Below are 22,952 nucleotides of genomic sequence, written 5' to 3'. Positions count from 1 at the left end.
ATTGATGGAGGTCATTTGAGATTATCATATCTTTTCCAAATAGCACTTTTGTTTTTCAAAGCAAAGAAGAGAAAGCTTTGAGAGACTTAGTGAGGTGCTGAATATTAATATATGGATTCCTTGCCTTTGAAGGATATTTTGGGGGGTTAAAAAAATCTTGCTTTATATTTAGAAAAACTCAGTATTAGAGAAACAGTAACCATAGTGTTTATCCACCAGAAAGTTATATTTACTAGTAGTCAAAGAAAACATGAGACAACATGAAACAAACATTAAAAAAGCACAAACTTGACAGAGATTTTAAAAATCCCCTTTCCTTAATCTGTGGGCTTCCCTGGTAGCTCAGCTGGTAAAGAATCTACCTGCAATGCAGGAGACCCTAGGTTGATTCCTGGGTCAGCAAGATTTGCTGGAGAAGGGATAGGCTATCCACTCCAGTATTCTTAGGCTTCCCTGGTGGCTCAGATGGTAAAGAATCCACCTGCAATATGGAAGACCTGGTTTCAATCCCTGGTTGGGAAGAACTCCTGGAGAAGGGAACAGCTACACTCTCCAGTATTCTTGCTTAGAGAATTCCATGGACAAAGGAGCCTGGCAGGCTACAGTCCATTGGGTTGCAAAGAGTCAGACATGACTAAGTGACTTTCACTTCACTTTACTTTCTTGATCTAGTGCTTAGGTGGTCTTCACAAGCTTGACAATGGCATATTTGTCTCATTCCATTTACCTGGAGTGATCATCTTCTTTTCTTCACATGGTGAGATTTTGTTCATTCTTTAGGAAAAAATACAAAGGTTTCTTTCAAAGCCGCTTGTTCATACCACAGACATAAGCAGTTTGTCATATCATATTCTTACCGTGTGTGATTGTGCCCACCCGCCCTACTGGACTGTAAGCTTTATGAAGGTGAGAACTGTCTCCTGCTAACTTTGTAACCCAGGCCCTGATTATAGAATTGAGGTCTTATGGGAGTTCAGTAAGTTCAGGTTAAATTGAACATCACAGCCATATTTTAGCATCAGCTGAAAGATAAGCTATAAGAAAGAACTGAATTCCAGACTGGCATTTTTGTGTAATCTCTACACATTCACTACAATTCTACCACTTTGAGCACATACCAAAATAGAATTCATGGGTGTGCAGAGTACTGCATGTTTACCAATCTGCTGGGCGCCTTATTTGATAAAAAGCACAATGCAGAGAGCGGGGCCAACAGGAAGCTTTTGAACTGGGTTTTAAGGACGGCTTTGGCAGAAAGAGTGGGAGCAAATGAGATGAAACCTTTCCAGGGACCAGACTCCACCTCTTTGGACTTACTTGAGGGTGAAATGGTAACAAAAAGGCCCATCGGATAATTTTTGGAAGTGTTAGAAAACTTGTTCCAATAACAGCAGAGCCGCTCCACAGATGATGTTACAGATGGGCCATGTATCTTGTGCAACTTTGATGGTGAAAGCCACAAAAATACAGAATGAGAACCAGAAGTTCAGCTAAGCCTTCCAAAGAATGACACTGTTGCCAGAGGGAGGAGATGTTTTCCATTTCTGTAAGCCAAGGGGCAAGACCAAAGCAATCGCTACAATGGCTGGTTTATGATGGAAATTCTAAAAGCACAAATGACCATTAATGGAGAGAATAGCCACAAACATGAAACCTAGCTTCCATTATTTTATAACTTCTAGTTCAAGGGTTTTTTTCAAGTGATTTAGTCAAGTTCAAAGTGAGTAGCTGTGACTGCAGCCAGAATTGAGTTATTTTCAATTAACAGAACTGAAACTATGCAAGGACTTGATTAGGTGCTGGTGGGACACTGTGCCCAGCCTTGCTGAGACGTGTGGGTTGGTAAAGATACCACTGGGAAACGAATCCATCCTCTATGCCTTTGTCCTCTGGGTGAAATGAAAGAATTCAGATTTGGAAATAAAATACTTAGTGGGAGGAAGGGTCATTTGCTTAAAGGAGTAAGGCTGTGTTGCCCCTGCAGTTTTAGGAAGTCAACCTTAGGATTCTTTTTGTATTTTATCACTTGATTTCGCTTTTTCATTTTTATTTTGAGACTGGGGCTGTATCTGGAAGAAGAAGTTTTTAAATCAGTATTGAAAATACAAACAAAAGTAATGGATTTGGGAAAAATCAGCACAGAAATGTACAGGAAATCCAGAGACTGTGTTGGTTCTGGGAGCCTGTGGGTGGGGAGCCAAGGATGGAGGAAAACCAAGAGGTTTTTGTGTCATAGAAGCTGAAGGAAGAGACTGGGACAGAAGGTGACAGTAATAAGCAAGGAGGGATGCTCCCAAGGGTCCAGAAAGGTCAGCTCCCATGGGATCCCCTCCGCTTTGTGCTTGCTGGTATGTCAGTGTCTCTTCAAATGTGGTCCAGGATTGGATTCAGTTCTCCTACTAACTTGGCGTTGGACCATATTATCTGGTTTGTGTGCTCTAATAGGTTTGTTGTTAGCCACGTCATGGTGTTGGATGATATTAAACACTTGTGGTCTCCAGGTCATTTTTACATAAAAGGCAGTGACTTCATAGCTAAACATAGGATATTATTTCTAGTAAGTTATACTGGACTATTTTGCCTCAGAGTTCCATCTCATGATAATTCCTCTAAATCCTCTGGTCTTTAGAGTATTATTTATTTGCATGTAGACTCATTAGCCTATGACTTCTTAAAAAATAAATATCAGAAAATATAAATATCAGATAAATATAAACATTTGGTAAATATCAGAAAGATGCTACCTGTTTCAAGTATTCTAAAATGATAGGTTTCTTGGGTTAAAATGCTTCTGTTATTGAACACTTTTAGGAAAGCACCATTCAAACAAAGTTGGTAATAATAATAGCTTGTATTTGTCAAATGCATTACTTACTAGATAATTCTTGAAGCAACCGTGTAATGTAGGAAATATCATTATCTCATTTGACAGGTGAGGAAACTGAGACAAAGGCAGGTTGTCCACAGTCACACAGATTATATTACCAGAGCCAGGCTTTCCACCGGGCACTGTGGCTCCATGCCAATGCCCCAAGCCATGACACCACACATACTCCGTGTGTGTTCTCTTTCAGAATTATCACTCTCAGAGGTGACACGAGGGAGTTTCCATGGAACTCCCAAGTTGAGCACTTCAGTGACCCTGTCACCAAGAGAAATGTAAGCTATTTAGCATGACCTTTGCATAGGGAAACAGTGATCATTTATTATATCTTTGCTTCATACTGACAACTTATGTTCAGGGTCCAATGTAGAATTTTTCCCTAAAATTACCATCCATCTTACTCATCTGTGAGATTCCAGAATAAATCTTTCCCACATTTTGGAAGTTAAGACATTTCCCCTTCAGACCTCTGGCATCTGCCTGTGTTCCCTCTTCTGTCTTATACTCTTGGTTGTAGATACACACTCAAACTGACCCATGGGGAAAAGACTAGTGTTTGTGCAATGGCTGTTCCCTAGGAAAGTTTAAAAAGCCGCCTCATAACACACGGGACCAACTGAAAAGCTGGGAGAGGGCAGAGACTAAGAAGGCTCAGGAGTGACTCCCTTCTTCTTCTTTCTTCTGACTTTCTTGTTTCTTGCTGTGAACATAGACTCTGGCCTCCTTTTTCATCTCAGAAGCTTCCTCTGAGTTTCTGCAATTTCACAGATGTAACTTAAATAAGGGCACCCCAGCCATAACATTTCAAGACCGTGGGCCTCAGGTGCTTACAAACAACTAGACTTTCTCTTGGTGACAGGTTACGTCCTGTCACCAGGTGCTCATGTCTTTGAGTCTGACAACAAGGCAAGGATCTAGCTGTCAATGGATAAGTGCCCCTCTGTTCAGTATGACCAGCTCTGACCAGGGGCAGCAAGGTCTAGCCCTCTGGCCCAAGATGCTCATAGTTCATATCTGTGGAAAGAGACAAAACCTTTCAGCAGGGACATACATGGATTCTGCCGGTGTGCTAAAGCCTTTTGTTCTCTTTTTTGGCTATGACCTGCAGCTTGTGTGATCCTAGTTCCTCAACGAGGTGTTGAACCTGGGCTGTCAAGAGTGAAAGTGTGGCGTCTTAGCCACTGGACCACCAGGGAGTTCCCCTGAAGTGTGGTTTGAATTGCCTATGAAGTGAGCAAGATTACACAATTTGTTCTGTAGTGACCATACCTATCAGGACTGTGCGGTGTAATGCACTTAAGCATGGGAAAATTATTTTAAAGACACTGACAGACTTATCCTCTAAACTGGATTTCCTGTTTCTTCTCCCAGTTTCAAAATCACAAGAGGTGTCTTCTACTTCACCTTCATCATGTTACACTGTCTTCTCGAAGCAGTGGTCCAACTCACATTTCCATCTTTCTTTTGCCCCAATCGTAGCTTAAAAAAATAGACATTTCTTTCTAACTGCGCCATATCCCAAAGTTTAGCTAATTTGTATGTGCGCTTATGGGATGGTCAGAAAGCTACCATGTACATCCATGGGTTTTTTTCTTAGACTGAGTTCTTCAGAGGGTTTCCCTTTTCTTACCTACCGCAACCCCCAAATTATTCCTGACTTTACGGACAGAGTTTAATTTCTTTTTTTTTAGAGTATGTCTTTTTTCTTGAATTTCCTTTCCTTTTTCTATTGAATTTCTTTGTTCTTTCATTAATTTTTTAATTAAAAAATTTTTTTGGTCCATGTGCTCATATCTCCTTTCAGAATCTCTCTCCCTAAAGCCTCATGCCCATGACTGACATGTCATCACAGATTCGGAGGAAATGGATCACTCTCTCGTAATGGCTTGTTCATTTCTACAGTCACAACCACGTCTCTGCTGGTCAGGATTAGTTCAGGAGAGCACATCTCTTCACTCAGCACTCTCTGACAGAGTACAGAATATAAAGAATTCAGCAAACAGCATGCTTTTTTTAAGAACAAGACACCTGAGAGATGTCCACAAAGACATCTGACCTCTGCCATCCCTGGTTTCTTTTTGCTCCACTGGTGTTGATATCTTTCCTTTAAAAAAAAACAAAAAAAAACCTTCTGCTGAGGAAGAATGTGATGTGGAGGATAAAGCCCCCATAACTAGCTACTAAATCTGCCTTCATTCCAGAATCATTTAGGTAACTTGTTTAAAAATATATTCATAGGCCCTAGACCCCACCCCGGCTCCATTCAGTCAAAATCCCCAGGGATCCCAATAGAGCAAACCCTGAATTAGCCTCAGTTTAGCAGCTGGGGCCACTGTCTGCAGCCCACTTCAATCACGACAGCACGTTTCATCCTCACTTCAAAACTCTCTCCTGGGAAGTCGTAAGGATTATAATAGGGGTCTTCTTAGCATATACCTTCAAGGGCTTTTCCATGTTTCTTTTTCAATAGGGCTTACTTTTCCATTGCTACAGCCAAAGCTGTACAAAATCAAGCATACATTGTATGCTTTGATTCACTAAGGCTCACGGATACTGTTATATTTATCTCAGTACATTAACATGTCAGATTCACTTTGCAGTGTCTGAATTCTGATTCTAAACTTCTTCCCCACCTTCTTTATTGGATACCTTTGCCACTATCATCTTCCATTATTTCAACATTCTTTCTAATGCCTTCCCTTTCCACTTATGTCCCTTTCAAGTCCTCTCAATTATGTCAGTGACTTCTGTCAAATGTATTTCCCTGTAGCCTTTATAAGATTCACTTCATCCCTTGCCAAATCCTCTTTCTGATGTCATCTTCCCCAGCTATTTATATCATTGCTTTTTGCACTTCCATGTCCTCCTTTCAGTGACAAAACAGTGCGCTGCTAATGAAAAGCATCCTTGAGAACGTCACTGATGTCCGTCAGTCTTCCAGTCTTACACGCATGTTGTCCAAGTTTGCAGCCTGAGCAGTGTTTTCCGTAACTACAACTCTGCAGCATCAGGCCCAAAGGCCTGATTAAGGAATACTGTGGGCCTTCCAGATGGCTCAGAGGTAAAGAATCTGCCTGTCAATGCAGGAGATGCAGGAGACATGGGTTCAATCCCTGGTCAGAAAGATCCTCTGGAAATGGCAACTTGCTCCAGTATTGTTGCCTGGGAAATTCCATGGAAAGAGGAGCCTGGTGGGCTATAGTCCATGGGGTCACAAAAAGTTGGAGATGACTGAGCAACTGAACACAGGAAAGAATACTAGCTGTTTTATGGAGAACTCAGAAATGCTCAGATGCTTAGTACAATACAAGTTTACTTCTCAGTCACGTTGGAGACCAATTCAGGTGTTCCTCTGCCTTCCATATAGTGGTTCAGGCATGCAGACAAAGGGGAACTGCATTTGGGGAAATCACTTAGCTCTCTCTGCCACACATGTTGACAGATGTCTTACAAATAGAGACCAGTGTTCTCATAAATTTGAGAAATGCTGAATCAAACACAATGCAACAGGATCTGTTTTGTTCTGTTTTTGCTGTAGTACTTCCTCAGGTTTTTACCGCCCTAAATAGACATTGCTCATTTATTTATCCACTCATTCAGTCACTCAAATATATTTTAGACACATAGGCTGTGGAAATACAACTGTTTTAGCATCAGTTTTCCTTGTTTTCATGGAGGAGACAGATGTTAGTCAATGTATTATTGTTACTGTTGCTGTTTAGTCGCTAAGTCGTGTCTACCTCTTTGAGACTTCATGGATTATTGCTCGCCAGGCTCTTCTGTCGTGGGATTCTCCAGGCAAGATATACTGAAGTGGGTTGCCCTGTTCTCCTTCAGAGGATCTTCCCAATCCAGGGATTGAACTTATGTCTCTTGCATTGGCAGGCAGATTCTGTACTGCTAAACCACCAGGGAAGCCCTTAGTCAGTTTGCAACAGTATACCAATTTAGTCACAAGTTGCATTAAATGCTATCAGGAATATTATCCAGGGTTCCTGGGGAAGAGTAACTGGACAAGATGTTGCAGAGCTGGAGGCTTCAGTAAAGGAAGTTGTGGTTGAGGAACTGTCAAAGGCAAACGGGACTTCCCTGGTGGCTCAGATGGTAAGTGTCTATTTCGCTTCAGTTGTGTCCAACTCTTTGTGACCCCATGGCCTGTAGCCTGCCAGACTCCTCTGTCCATGGGATTTCCCAGGCAAGAATGCCGGACTGGGTTGTCATTTCCATCTGCAAGGGATTTTCCTGACTTAAGGATCAAATGCACGTCTCTTGTATCTCCTGCATTGACAGGTGGGTTCTTTACCACTAGCACCACCTAGAAAGTCCAGTTAGGTATAAAGAAATTCCTAAATAGAGAGCATTTAATTCTTTAGGGGCTGAGATATAATTAATGGTTCATCTCCCAAGACATTTAATTTTCTTCTTGTTTTCTGTCTATAGCCTGCTTCCATAATGCATTTTGACAATTCTCACAAAGGATAAATGGGAAAGCCAACATTTTGGTCCACTTATTTCACTCCAAGCTCTATTAAGAAATATAATAAAGAAATGTCAATTCCATTGACTAACAGGAGTTTTGCGTGTTAGCACTGTAACTTAAAAAATTATTTTTGTTACTCTCTGTTATCACAGAGAATAAGGACTTTGCTTTTTTTTTTTTTTAATTTAACAATTCTTATTTTTAAAACTAATTTCCAGTGAAGGAAACAAGAGCAATTCTTGAGTTGTTGATGCCTTTCAAAATGTTGAATTACTTCTCTATGCCTCAGTTTCCAGAGCTCTAAAATGGAGATAACAATACTATCTGCATAATAGGGCTTCTGGAATTTTAAAGTAGGTAATACATGGGGCTTCCCTGGTGGTCCAGTGGATGAGAATCTGCCTGCTGATGCAGGGGACACAGGTTCGATCCCTTGTCCTGGAAAATCCTACATGCCTCAGAGCAACTAAAGCCAATTTGCCACCACTACTGAGCATGCGTACCTACAACCCATGCTGCAGAACAAGAGCCACCGCAGTGAGGCCCCTGAGCTCATAACTGGAGAGCAGCCCCTCCTACCACAACTAGCGAAGCCTGCGAGCAGCAACCAAGATCTAGCACAGCCACAAATGAATAAAACTTAAAAATCATGTGGCCTTAGACAATGATCACTTCTCAATTCTCTCATTTAATAAGCTTGGAAACTTAACTAGAAGAGTTAAAAAAATTTTTTTTAAATGAAGTTTGGCTCAGTGGGTAAAGAAGCTGCCTGCAATGCAGGAGATATCAGAGATATGGGTTTGATTCCTGGTTTGGGAAGATTCCCTGGAGGAGGGCATGGTAACCCACTCCAGTATTCTTGTCTGGAGAATCCCATGGACAGAGGAGTCTGGAGGGCTATAGTCCATAGTTGCAGAGAGTCAGACATGACTGAAGTGACTGAGCACAAAAAAAAATTAGATAATACATGGAAAGGGCTTAGAATGATACTCAGCACAGAGTAAGTGCTAATAAATATTATTTATTATTTTTTAACATAAACACAATTTTATGATAATTTGTTGTTCTAAAACATTTTGCAGTAAATGAAAAGCTACAGTTTCCAAAACAGCCTTCCCAATGTGACTAGCTTAGATTGGCCCTGTGTTGAAAGCAGGGCTTCCCTTCTCTGGCCTCTCAGATTTCCTCCCAAAGCCACAGGGATTGGGCGTTATCTGAATCTAAGAGTGAAGTAGTTAAAATCCCCTTTGCTGGTCAAAGAAAAGCAGAGAAGTGGAGGAGATGGGACGTGGTAGCAGCAGTGGGTCTGCACTGACTATTATCGTGGCACCTCCTTAAACACTTCCTGGACAGATGAGTCATGCTTCCTGGAACTGTCTGTTAGAGGAAGTCTGCTTCTAGGATGGCTGGCATGTTGCTTAGAATTCAGAGATAAGCTATTTCAATTCTAAGGACAACCGCTATTCAAAACCACACATAAAAAGTGAAAACAGTGTGCCAAATGATTCAGTTGAGGCCTCTCTACCGGATATGAATCTAGTATTGGACAGAGCAGGATCTGGATTCAAAGGAGTTTAGAATGAAGCGTATCCATTGGTTAATTAAGCCAAATACTTTGTAGTGTCATTAATTATAATAAGAAGCATTTTAGAAGACTTTGAAGACTCCACAGTTGCCCAAGTAAAATGTGATTTTTTAAATTACAAAATTTAAAAGGAGAGATGTTTATCTCAGTATGACCAAAATCCCTTTCCTTAAAAAATGCTGATCATTTCTCACCATCCCTAACAAGGAAGAGTTTTCATGTAATTGCATTAATTTGCTGCTGTTAATGAGGCAAACACACTAGACTTCAAAAGACAGCCTTTGCTCTCAGGTTCAAAAGAAATTGTGTTTTCCCTCTCAATATCCTCTCAAACACGAAGGACAGGATCAGGATAAATAATAATCAGCCCTACCAATAATTTCCACACTACCTGGAAGCCAGTGAGAATGCCATTAGATGCTCAAAACTTGAAAGTGCTCTTTGCACACTTCCTTTCCTGGTGGTCCTCAGCTTACTTTGCTCCTCAGACCACAGGCATCAAGTGCATGCATGTAAGGCCCCGTCTACCATCCAACAGGCACATGGCATGAAGGCGAAGGCGTCAATCAGAAGGCTGAATCCAAAAGTTAGGAGTTGCTGTGAATTTTGATTAATTACGCTGATTGACTACTTTTTACAATGGGAACAATTTCCACCTGCAACATTTCAGAATTTTGTCAAAAATGGCATATTTAAAAAAAATTATTTATTTATGGCTGTGCTGGGTCTCTGTTGCTGAAAGCAGGCTCTCTATTTGCGGCCAGCAGGGGCTGCTTGCCTTTGTAGTCCGTGGGCTTCGCACTGCGGTGGCTTCAGCTGCAGAGCACCGGCTCTAGGTGCACAGGCTCGGTAGTTGCAGCGTATGGGCTTTGTTGCTCCATGCCTGTGGGATCGTCCCAGGCCAGGGATCAAGTGTCCCCTGCACTGGCAGGTGGATTCTTAACTACTGTGCTGCTGTGCGGTGCTTAGTCGCTCAGTCGTGTCTGACTCTTTGTGACCCCATGGACTGTAGCCCACCAGGCTCCTCTGTCCATGGGATTCTCCAGGCCAGAATACTGGAATGGGTTGCCTTTCCCTTCTCCAGGGCATCTTCCCAACTCAGGAATCAAACCCAGGTCTCCCGCATTGCAGGTGGATTCTTTGCCATCTGAGTCACCAGGGAAACCCAAGAAGACTGGAGTGGTAGCCTACCCCCTCTCCAGGGGGTCTTCTCGACCCAGGAATAGAACCCGAGTCTCCTGCATTACAGGCAGATTGTTTACCAGCTAAGCTACCTGGGAAGCCCCTTAACTATTGTACCACCAAGCGAGTCCAAAAGTGATGTCTTTACCCTTCAGTTCTTACATGGACTTATTTATTGAACAAGCTTTCTTACTTATTGAACAAGCTTTCTTTTCTCGCCCTCCCTCAATGGGAACAGAGTGTGTGGCTGTGCTCTGGGTCCTTCCAGCTCCTACTTCTATGGTTTCATGTTGTGTTATGGTTATCTTCCTGTTTCTGAGTCCATCTGTAGCAGATGGTGAGGCTCTTAGGAGGCAGAATAATTTTTTTAAATGTTGAATGCTTCACAATAGTATAGTTGGCAGAGGAAAGGCTGTGGTTCATGGAACTAAATGTTCATTGTACACACTAGGGAGAACATGCTTGACTTTCAAAGCATTTCACTTCCCACAATGGAGGGAATTAGGTGCTTATTGGTCCATCAGTGACTATCAGAATTTATGTTAGTAAGAGCTCTTTAGTCCCTGGACAACTGAAAGGATGCTTTTTTAAAATACAGAATTAGTCTAATTAATAATAAAAGCCTAGTTATGATTTTAAAAAGGAAGCATTAGGGACAAAATATGGTTTTAAATTAATGCTGAAGATTACCTTATATAATAACATTTTAATGGGCTAATTTTCAGGGATAGTCTTGAAATACATGAAAAAGATTATGGAGACAGACAGTACAATATTTTTAGTAGACCAGCTGGGTATCTGAGAACCTAAAAGGGTATGAAATTCTGAGCCTGGAAAAATATTACCAATACATATCTACCTTGCCATGTCAATAGGGTCCCAGAGATAATACTTTAAAAAATAAACTTATCTGGTCACATAGGAATACAGTCATTGCAGACAATGTGGAAAATATAGAAAAACCTAGATAAAATAAAAATAGCACAAATTATATCACTACTGATAATATTTGGTGACATTTACTTACTAAAGTCCCTCCCTATTTTATTTTAATATTCAAGGAGGATCATTTTGTATGTACCATTCTCTTTTTTTGCATTTTTAAAACTTTTTATTTCCTATTGGAATCCAGCTGATTAACAACGTTGTGATAGTTTCAGGTGGACAGCAAAGGGACTAGAGTGCCCTGTGCAATGCAGTGGGTTATCCATTTTAAATACAGCAGTGTGTACATGTTGATCCCAAACTCCTTAATTATCCCTTCCCGCATTCTTCCCCCCTCCATCGTAAGTTCTCTACTATTATTCTTTAATGACTTTTTAAACATGTAACAGTAGCTTACAAATGTTTCTCCTTGTGATTTATTACACCACATCATTTGCAACATCAAATGTTTCCTCATCACAATTCAACTACCCATTCTCCTTGAGAAACACTTAGAATCTTTGCATATGTCCACTATTATAAACAGTGCTGAGATAAAATGTCTTTGTAGTTAAACTTTTGCATAATCCATGATTAAACAATGATTAAAAAAACAAGCAAACAAACCAACCCAAATCAGCCTTGGTGGCGTCTAAAATAAGTAATATATAGCAAGCAGAAATAAATATCCATGCACTATTAAGAGAGGACAGCAGCTAGCCACCACATGGATCGTGACTGTATGGTCTGTATTGGAATCCAACCTTTAATTCAGAGCGACACAAAATAATTCCAAATGTGGGCTTTCAGTGAGTTTCTTGGTCTCATGCAAAGCTCAGGGTTGTGAGTCATTGTTTAATTTTAGACTGGTACCTCATGCTTCCTGCCCCACCCTGCAGCACATGGCAATGGCTTTTCCTGTGCCTGGTGGGAAGGGGGGAGTAGGGGGTGGGCAAGATGTGCCTCTGTACCTACTGCACTGTGCCCACCCTTGTGTCCCATCCTGGAACCTTCACCCCCTCACCCCCCCACCCCCTGGGGTGTCACAGAGCCAGCAGTGCTCTGCTTATGCATGTTGATTTAAACATTTGTCTAATTTATCTTCCACGATCGGATTGCATGTTTACCACACCTCCCCACTGCAGTCCCTCCCTGCCCAGGCTCTTGTCATCCACACTGGGGGCCTTTTACCCTTCTAGATGAATCTTGCTTGGCAGTTTCTTCTGTTCTTACAAGAACTTCTCAAAGCCTTTCAGATTTAAAGTAAACTCTGAAAGTTCTAAGCCAGGAGATTTGCGTGTAAACTTGGGCAACAGTGTTCTCAGTAACTGTTCTAACAAAGCAGCTCCCATAGTTCCTGGTACGGTTGATGTTGGGGTGGGGAAAATCTGAAGAGGTGCACCAAGAATTTGGCAGTTCCTGGTCCTCTCAGGAGCTCCAGTGGCCAAGCAGCCGGAGCTGCAGGCTGGCCAGGTGGAAAGTGGGGTGGAGGCTGCAACAGGAAAAAAACACATGTATTTTGCTATCCAGTGGTTTCTCCCTGATCTGTCACCAGGGCAGCCTTGACAGATTGCCCAATGTCCTCTTCACCACCAGACCTGTGATGATTCACCACCTTCCTCCACCCACACACTCCATGCTTTCAGACTCCCCCACTGTATGATCTGCGCTGAGCTCTGCACCCCACATGGCAGGGATGGCCTCAGTCTCCACACAAACCAGGTTGTCATAGCAACACCCTGCCGGCCATGGGCCTCCATCTCCTCCCAAGTGATTCATTGATTTCTTGCTTCCCTGTCTGGTCTGCCAGGGACGATTTCTGAGAAATATTTTACATGAGTCAGTTCAAGCTCTTTTTACCCATCATATTATTTTCTGTCAAAGTTATTTCCAGTAGAGTTTCTTTAGAAGCAATGTTGGTTCCCTTTGCCACTGACCAAGAGTTAGAATAACATTTGAGTGCATATGCCAGGACTCACAACCAGCCTATTATATGTTTTTTTTGGTATGCTAACCACAACAGCCCTATGAGACAAGTACCATTAAGAGGCCAAGTTTGCAAAGAACTCTTAGCTTATGGAGGTTAAGTAATTTCCACAAGTTTATGTTCTAAGTGAATTTTAAGAGCTAGACTGGACTTTGAATCTAGAGGCCAACACTGGACATATTCAGTTCAGTTCAGTCTCTCAGTCATGTCCGACTTTGCAGCTCCATGGACTGCAACCCGCCAGGCTTCCCTGTGTATCCTGACTGCCTCTTCTCAATACCTTCTGCTTCCGCTGGGTCCATACCATTCTGTCCTCTGTTGTGCACGCGAATGTGTTCCTACAGTGCAATCACTGTCCTGCTCTCAGCTGAAACATAATCTTCTCCTAGTGACCTTGACTCTCAAAAGCCACGCTATGGACTCATGGAGTGTAATTCTCAGAAATGTAACTATCTCCTTTACATTGACCAGAAGTTTTCTTCTCTAAAAATATTAGGAACTCTCTACTATACCTAGAGTTCTCCCTCACAGCAGATGAATTATTTTACCTACATGCTAAACTCTAAAGAATAAAGTTCTTTTGGAGTTTTTAAAGATTTGTAATAGGAAATGGACCAAATTTTTTTTTCCAGAAATGTTTGCATATTTTAACAATATCTTCCCCAAAAAGCTCTTGATTTGATTTCTTTGTATGAGTTATATTTAATTATTCTTAAAATTAACCCTCCACTATAAATATTATTTTCTTCCAGAAAAATTTCAAGTAAATAAGAAAAACAGTACTTAGAAAAGTATGAACTAGCTGCCAGTCTATAATAGAGAGGGCTTCCTTGATGGCTCAGCGGTAAAGAATCTGCCTGCAATGCAGGAGACCCGGGTTTGATCCCTGGGTTGGGAAGATCCCCTGAACAAGGGAATGGCTACCCACTCCAGTATTCTTGCCTGGAGCATCCCATGGACAAAGGAGCCTGACAGGCTACCATCCATGGGGTCATAAAGAGTCGAACATGACGGAGCAACTAACACTTCACTTCACTTCTACGATAGAAAGGGTTGAGTTTTAGGTGTAATTCACTGTCATTCTAAAATGAGTTTAGAATAGAAGTCTGTCTATACATCCCAAGCTGAGATAGGAGTTAGTTATAATTTCATTCATTAGGATCACAAATTTTCAAAATCATCAAAGAATTTAGCAAACAAGCCGTGCTTGAAAACTACATTTCTGTCCTGAGCATCTTGCAGTTCATAAGGTTGATTCACACCGAGGAAGCAGATGACACTAGCTGACATTCCTCCAGACTTGAGTTCCAGTGATTCATAAAGTACCTACAGAAACCTTAATCTTACAAATCTCACTCTGTCAGTGGTGAGTCTTTGGTTTTCTGTCTTCCATTTGTATGCATGGGTCCATACTATTTTGGAGTCCACAGATCATTTTATGTTGCAATCATAGTCTGAAATCTCTAATGGTCTCCTCAGCCATGCAAGTACCAAATTATCAAACCCACGCAAAGGAAGTAGATAGAAATTGGTAAATGTGGCTTAGGCAAGAGATTTCCTTCCTCTTTGAGTGTCTTAAGAGTGGTTGAGATATTTCAGGGTGGTGTGGAGGGTGGAAGATCTAAAACACAAAAATCCTAAATGAATCTTCTCCTTAAGAGAACAGCTGATAAGATTCTACACAAGAGGTTTTGTACATACAGTGATCCACATGTGGAGATACATTAAATGGCAACTTGAAAACCTGAGCAGCATTTTAAGTATTAAAAAAAAAACCCAAACCTTTAAACAGTAGTACAAATTTGATCTTCATATTCAAAGTAAGAATGTCAGTCTTTCACTTCTTAATTTCTACGATTTTTCTTTCTATGGACTCAAGTCCAACCTCAAATATTGTTCAGAAGGAGTAAATCTTGAAGCTTTCTAAAAGCAGGGGAGCTGGTGCCCTTCTCGGGACCAAGCCGCGTGCTGGCCAATAGTCCCAATGAGTCACAGCTGGAATGTCCTGTGGTTAAGATTCTGCTCTGAAAACAAAATCAGGAGCAGCAGGCACCAACTGGTCACCATGGTAACCGGTATTTGTGTACTTTGAGAAATGACTGTTCCTTTTTGTGTGGTACATTTACGCGGGAATGAATTGTTGAGGTGACGTTAGCCATCTGTGTGAGGGTAAATAAAAAGTCTCTGGTTTAATTAAGTGTAAACCTTAGAAGGATGTAAAATTAGGGATATGGGATTTTTTTTCTAGAGAGATTTTGTTCTACACTAATTAATTTATTTGACATTATATTTAAGCATTTCCATCAATGTCTATTTGATGCTTGTTTTGATGTATCAGTCTCTCCCCTCCAAAGGCAAAAAGAAACTAATTGTTATTCATCACTGTTTCTCTCAAACCCCCTCCCTTTGCCCTCACCCCCCTATTCCATTCACAATGTGTTATTTAAGAACCACTGGGATTCAGGGGCTCTCCTTCAATGGAGTAATCCCATCCGGAAGGAAGAAAAAAAAATCCCCTTCAAGTCATGTGAAAATGTCACATTTCTTAACCTTGCCGAGCTGGGAGGCAAAAACTCTACACTGATTCTGACCTTGAAGAATCTCAAATACGGTTCCTAACGGTGTCACGACCTAGTGTTTCAGAAGATCCATGAAGTTCAGGGCGACTGTGGTCCTAGAGAAATCTTACTTCGTTTTGCTGGATAAAGATGAAGTAATTAAAGTTTTGGTCACTGCACTAAAACCCAAAGTTCAAAATGAGCCTTTTGGAGTGGAGAACAGTGGAGTGTTTTCTGGCTTATTATGCCTCGGCTTGGAAACAGTCTGTTTATTTTTGTATTAATTAGTTTTGAATTGGAATTCATACACTAGGTTTAATAAAAGAACTCTGTGGCTGAAATAAGCAGCCTACAGTGAAGCAGTAGTTTAGGAGTAAACAGATTGCAGCCCAGACGCCTTCCCTACCTCCACCTCCTGCAGTGGACGGTAGGGTCCAGATGGGAAGTGAAGGGCTTTTTTTGTTTCCTCTTCTTTTTATTCCTTCTCTCATTTCTACCCCTTCTTTGTGATTTCTGTCAATCATCTACAACCTTAGAAGCTTGATCATAAATACACATATTCAAAGCAGCAGTATTTAAAAAATTAAAAGGAAGATGAAGGGATAAGACTATAAAATAAACCCCATCTTTATCGTTTGTATAAAATGCTTAGGTTTAGTACCTGAGGGTGAGTGAGTGAGTGTGTGCAGCTGTGGGGGAAGTGGTTGCAGTTCTTCACTGAAGCTATATCGGGAATCTACCCTGGACAAAGCCCTATGCTGGGCTTTGAGGGGATTTGAAAGGTGGTCTGGGATCTAAGGAAACTTGAATTCAGTGGGAGAGAAAGGCACACATCTCTGTCACCAGAATGTGACTATTTTCACAAAGAAGCACAAATGAAAAACTTGGGGATTTCAAAGGAAAGCTCATTTATGACTGTCTACGGGGATTAGGGAAGGCTCCATGGAGGGGATTTGTAGAATTTGATTATGAAGTTTTCTACGCTCGAGTCAGTATGTTTCAAACGGTATTTTCTATCATAACATTTCAGCTAATAAAAATAGTTTTGTCAGTTTGGAATTTGTTGAATCCAGATGATACATTTACATACAAAGACATACATATACACTCACATGTACATGCACATGTATGTACTCTCCAAGGGAAGAATAAAGGAAACCCATGATCAGACATTTTCCTTTTTATTATAACAGGCAGCACATCCCAAGGGTAAGCGGAACAAAGTGTTTAATGTGGACACTAGGGAATGAAAAGAAAATACAAAGTTCTGAGTCCTAAGGAAGCAAATCTTCCTGGATCATTGCTATTTTTTCTGATTGAAGAAAGAGAGATGGCATAAAGTTTTTGTTTTTGTTTTAGTTTGGAGATGTGTCTAATGAAATCAAGCAGATACAGTGCACACAGCAGGGTACATAAATACCTCAGGGGGAAAATGGGCAAAGACCCCAGCAGGAAAGTCCCAAAAGAAGAAAAAGAAACGCACAAGAACCATGAAAAAAGTTCCAATCCCAAGTAACAAATTCAGACGACTACAAACAGAAAAAAAATTTACACTATTAGCCCCAGTTTTAATAATAATTTTAGTCAAAATTGCCAAAGTTGCACTGCAAGAAATATTTCCATAAACTTCTGGTGGGGGAATAAATTTGTGTAAAATTTCTGGTAAGAAATTTAATAATACATATCTAGAGCCATGGAAGATTCTGTTCTTTTGATTCACTCCCTTTAGAGGAATGTTTCCTAAAAGACACTTAAACTATCAAACAAAGATTTATATTTATTTGCCCTCAAATTGGAAATATCTTAAGTGAACAGTTGGAGAAGAAAATGGCAACCCACTCCAGTATTCTTGCCAGGGAAATCCCATGGGCAGAGGAGCCTGGTAGGCTGAAGTCCATGGGGTTGCAAAGAGTTGGACACGACTGAGCAAGTAGCACTAACTAAGTGAACATAGCAGAATTGTAAATACAACATATTAACAGTATGTTATGCCACTCTTAAAAATGGTTACATAGCCTACTTAGTGACAACCTTAGTGAAGAACGGGGAACACAAATGTGTAGCCCAAATTGCTACACACATATTCACACATTTCCTTGCACATAGATGTACATGTATATATACAAATGAAAAAAATGTTGGTAAGAGAAGCTTCTGGTATTAAAATATTAACAATGGTTCGCTTTCAGTGGGATTAATTTTTGTATTTTCCTTTCAGAGCTTTCTAAACTGCCTGATTATTTATAGTTAGTATTTATTTTTAAAAGTTACAGTTGTAATACTGTTATTCATCTAGCATCTCTTACATGTGATTCACATGTGAATGCTTCTCATCCAGGCCAGCATTTCCGTCTTCTGTGCCTGGATTATACCTTGGAGTGGAGGTACCTCTCTCTGCATATAATTATCTATGTTTAATTCCTGGACTCAGCCCCCCTCAGTAGATTTACCCTTAACTTTTGAACCAAGAAACAGCGCTAGCTGCATGCGTGGACCTTGCTCTTCATGCTGGTGTTTTCTCTCTCTGATTTCAGCTCTATGATGGCCCACAGCGGATGGGGCGCTTCTGTGGAACAGACATTCCACCTTCGGGGAGCACCACAGGCTCCAAGTTTCATGTGCTGTTTTATACGGATGGAGTCAGTCACCATGAGAAAGGATTTCAGATGCAGTGGTTCATCCAAGGTAAGCTCCCCCCCACCCCCTGGCTGATCTCAGTCTTATTTGGTAGTTGCTCTTTGACCAAGAATCTTTCCCTTTTCAATTCTACGTTTGAAAACAATTCCATCCACCAAAAGAGGAACACTAATGGTGCCAGGCTTTAGAAAGTTTACTCAGACGTTGATGGCTCTCGGAGAATGGAATCCTCTTGCAGTTAAGACAGGAAGTGAAGTCCAAGTGGACAGGATTGGGTATCTGCTTTAGGAGGTGCAGCAGTAACTCACTTATGAGAAGGAAAGAGCATCAGGAAGTTCCAAGGGCTGAAGACTTGAAGCTGGTTGTGGCAAGCAGACCACAAGGTGCGATGGAGTCTCTCAGGAGAGTGCAACAGAATGAGATTTAAGACTCACCTTGAGACTGATCAGAGAAGGAGTGACAGAGAAAGAAAGGAAGGAGTGAGTCAGAGAGAGTAGGTGGGTGAGAGGGAGGATTGGGCTGTGAGGGGACCGAGCAGAAAGCCTGAGCCACTGATGCACTAAGCCAAGGGCAGGCCATGCACTCGAGGAGGGTACCTGAGAGGCTTCTGCAAGCTGGCAGCTCTGCAAGCTGGCAGGCATCATCACTCCTGTGAAGAAGCAAATTTGTTTGAGACACAAGTTCTGAAACTTGTAGACTAACCTCATGTGACCCAGTGAAGAGGGAGAGGGCCCCAGGGCAGTGCTTCTCAGAATGTGGTCCCCCAAGGCAGTGTCTTGTAAAATCTGTGAGAAATGCAGACTCTTGGGCCCCATCCGGGAGATGCCAAATAACAGACTATGAGGGAAACCCAATAGTCTGTGTCTTAACTAGTGTCCCTGGTGAGTACATTGGAGAATCACTGTCCTAGAGAGACCCAGACCTGAAAATGTAGTCCTTGTGAATATTTCATGAGCAGTTCTCAGCCAAGGGCAAAGGGCTTCCTTGTATGATTCAATCAATCTGAGAGAGAAGGGGAGTGGCCGTGTTACACTGGGGATCACACACAGACATCCTGAGCTGTGGTCCCACTGTCATAAACAGGGCGAGCCAGAGTGAGAGCACCCAGAGGTGTATTGAGGGTTTTTAACATCATGGAGCATTAATTACATGCTCCACAACACTCAGTTCAGTTCAGTTCAGTCGCTCATTCGTGTCCGACTCTGCAACCCCGTGGACTGCAGCACACCAAGCTTCTCTGTCCATCACCAACTCCCAGAGCTTGCTCAAACTCATGTCCATTAAGTCGGTGATACCACCCAACCATCTCATCCTCTGTCATCCCCTTCTCCTTCTGCCTTCAATCTTTCTAAGCAGCAGGGTCTTTTATAGTGTGTCGGTTCTTAGTATCATGTGGTCAAAGTATTGGAGTTTAAGTTTCAGCATCAGTCCTTCCAATGAATATTCAGGACTGATTTCCTTTAGGATTGACTGGTTGGATCTCCTCGCAGTCCAAGGGACTCTCAAGAGTCTTCTCCAACACCACAGTTCAAAAGCATCAATTCTTTTGAGCTCAGCTTTATTTAGAGTGTAATTCTCACATCCATACATGACTACTGCAAAAACCAGAGCTTTGACTAGATGAACCTTTGTTGGCAAAGTAATGTCTCTGCTTTTTAATATGATGTCTAGGTTGGTCATAGCTTTTCTTCCAAGGAGCAAGCATCTTTTAATTTCATGGCTGCAGTCACCGTCTACAGTGATTTTGGAGCCTAAGAAAGTCTGTCACTGTTTCCATTGTTCCCCCATCTATTTGCCATGAGGTGATGGGACCGGATGCCATGATCTTAGCTTTTTGAATGTTGAGTTTTAAGCCAATATTTTCACTCTCCTCTTCATTTTCATCAAGAGGCTCTTTAGTTCTTTGCCTTCTGCCGTAAGGATGGTGTCATCTGCATATTTGAGGTTACTGATGTTTCTCCTGGCTATCCTGATTCCAGCTTGTGCTTTATCCAGCCCAGCATTTTGCATGATGTACTCTGAATATAAGTTAAAGAAAGAAAGTAAAGTCACTCAGTCATGTCCCTTTGGGACCCCATGGACTGTCACCTACCAGGCTCCTCTGTCCATGGGATTTTCCAGGCAAGAGTACTGGAATGGGTTGCCATTTATTTCTCCAGGGGATCTTCCTGACCCAGGGATCGAACCTAGGTCTCCTGCATTGCAGGCAGATGCTTTATAGTCTGAGACACCAGTAGGGAGTAAGTTAAATAAGCAAGGTGACAGTATAAGCCTTAACATACTCCTTTCCCAATTTGGAACCAGTCCGTTGTTCCACATCTGGTTCTAACTATTGCTTCTTGACCGGCGTACAGATTTCTCAGGAGGCAGTTAAGGTGGTCTGGTATCCCATCTCTTTAAGAATTTTCCACAGTTTGTTGTGATCCACACAGGCAAAGGCTTTGGCATAATCCATAAAGCAGAAGTAAATGTTTTTCTGGAACTCTCTTGCTTTTTCGATCACCCAACAGATGTTGGCAATTTGATCTCTGGTTCCTATGCCTTTTCTAAATCCAACTTGACCATCTGGAAGTTCATAGTTCACATACTGTTGAAGCCTTGCTTGGAGAATTTTGAGTATTACTTTGCTAGTGTGTCGGAGAAGGCAATGGCACCCCACTCCGGTACTCTCGCCTGGAAAATCCCATGGATGGAGGAGCCTGGTGGGCTACAGTCCATGGGGTCGCTAAGAGTCGGACACGACTGAGTGACTTCACTTTCACTTTTCACTTTTATGCATTGGAGAGGGAAATGGCACCCCACTCCAGTACTCTTGCCTGGAAAATCCCATGGACAGAGGAGCCTGGTAGGCTGCAGTCCATGGGGTCGGTGAGTCAGACACGACTGAGCGACTTCATTTTCACTTTTCACTTCCATGCATTGGAGAAGGAAATGGCAACCCATTCCAGTGTTCTTTCCTGGAGAATCCCAGGGACGGGGGAGCCCGGTGGGCTGCTGTCTTTGGGGTCGCACAGAGTCGGACATGACTGAAGCGACTTAGCAGCAGCAGTAGCAGTTGCTAGTGTGTGAGATGAGTGCAATTGTGCGGTAGTTTGAGCGTTCTTTGGCATTGCCTTTCTTTGGGATTGGAATGAAAACTGACCTTTTCCTGTCCTGTGGCCACTGCTGAGTTTTCCAAAGTTGCTGGCGTATCAAGTGCAGCACTTTAACGGCATCATCTTTTAGGATTTGAAATAGATCAACTGGAATTCCGTCACCTCCACTAGCTTTGTTTGTAGTGATGCTTTGGAAGGCCCACTTGACTTTGCATTCCAGGATGTCTGGTTCTAAGTAAGTGGTCACACCATTGTGGTTATCTGGGTCATGAAGATCTTTTTTATATAGTTTTTATAGTTCTTCTGTGTATTCTTGCCACCTCTTCTTAATATCTTCTGCTTATATTAGGTCCAAACCATTTCACACACAACTGAAGATCCCTATTATATACTCAAGAGTGTAAGGTGTTCTGTTATTGTGAACTGGAGATTGAGACAAATATGGGAGTTTTGGGGCTTCCCTAGTGGCTCAGGTGATAAAGAATTTGCCTGCAATGCAGGAGTCCCAGGTTTGACCCCTGGGTCAGGAAGATACCCTGCAGAAGGGAATGCCAACCCACTCCACTATTCTTGCCCGGAGAATTCCATGGAGAGAGGAGCCTGGTGGGTTACAGTCCATGGGATTGCAAAGAGTCAAACATGACTGAGTGACTAAAACACAAACACACACGGGTCAGTATTTTAAAATATCTGATGGTAAGCCACAGTATAATTGAAATATAGATTATGAATTCCCAAGCACATGGACTGTGATAATTAAGCTCATGAAAGTTCTGCATTGTCCTCTTCATCAAGATTTAACCTTGGAATGTCAATTTTTTTGATCTATTAAATGAAGGGCCTGAATTGATTCATCTTTGTGATACAGCCCATCTTTAGTATTCTGTGATTCAGAAATAGGGTGACTCAAATGTCTGAGTCAAAGGGAGCTAGAGACAGTGTGGAAAGACCTAGAAGAAATAGGAAAATCTTGGAACATGACCCAGATTTTCAAGGGTAAGGGGTATTTTCCAGAACAGTGTTTCTCAAACTTCCTTGTGGATATGCATCATTGGAGATCTTGCTAAGAAGCAGATTCTGATGTACGCAGTGAGGTAAGGCCCATGAATCTGTAGTTCTGAGAAGTTCCTAGGTAATGCTGATGGGATATCTCTGTAGACCACACTTAAACAGTTTTCTCTTCTTTAATCTCTGAAGCAGTCTCTGAAGCAATGAGGTTCTTCCTCACTGGGGCCCCAGCTCTTATCCTTCTGACACTGAGACAGAAAGTGGAAAGTAAGAAATGCCAATCACAAGGCTTAGGGACTAGGGACATGGTCCTCAGCCCGAGATACACGGCATTGGAATTACCTGGAAGTTTTCCTGAGTACCAGTGCATGGGTTCCAACATGCAGAGATGGGATTCCATTGATCTGCAGTGGGACCTTGACTATCCTTAATTATAAAAAGCTCCCTAAGGAATTCTGCCATGCAGCTAGAATGGACAATTTTAGGAGCAGTAATTTATTTTGCTGGCAGTATCCTTCTCTTCAGTAAACTGATTCCTCTTCCCTCCTGGCTCTTATAGCCATGCCAGCCCAGGGCCACACTGAGTGTGACTTCATGGTCATTACTGGCTAC

The 22,952-nt window shown here is 41.9% G+C and overlaps 1 protein-coding gene across 1 annotated transcript in view; it reads left to right on the top strand.

The window, feature by feature from the left end:
• CUBN (cubilin) overlaps positions 1-22,952 on the top strand; it is a 263,943-nt gene that overhangs the window by 80,317 nt on the left and 160,674 nt on the right. Inside the window, exon 28 of the mRNA XM_061436135.1 lies at positions 18,135-18,285. Coding sequence (XP_061292119.1) covers positions 18,135-18,285 — 151 coding nt within the window. The remainder of the gene's footprint in view (positions 1-18,134; positions 18,286-22,952) is intronic.

The sequence above is a fragment of the Bos javanicus genome, chromosome 13 (assembly GCF_032452875.1).
Source record: "Bos javanicus breed banteng chromosome 13, ARS-OSU_banteng_1.0, whole genome shotgun sequence".
Classification (NCBI taxonomy): domain Eukaryota; kingdom Metazoa; phylum Chordata; class Mammalia; order Artiodactyla; family Bovidae; genus Bos; species Bos javanicus.
This window is presented reverse-complemented; position numbering and strand designations above follow the sequence as displayed.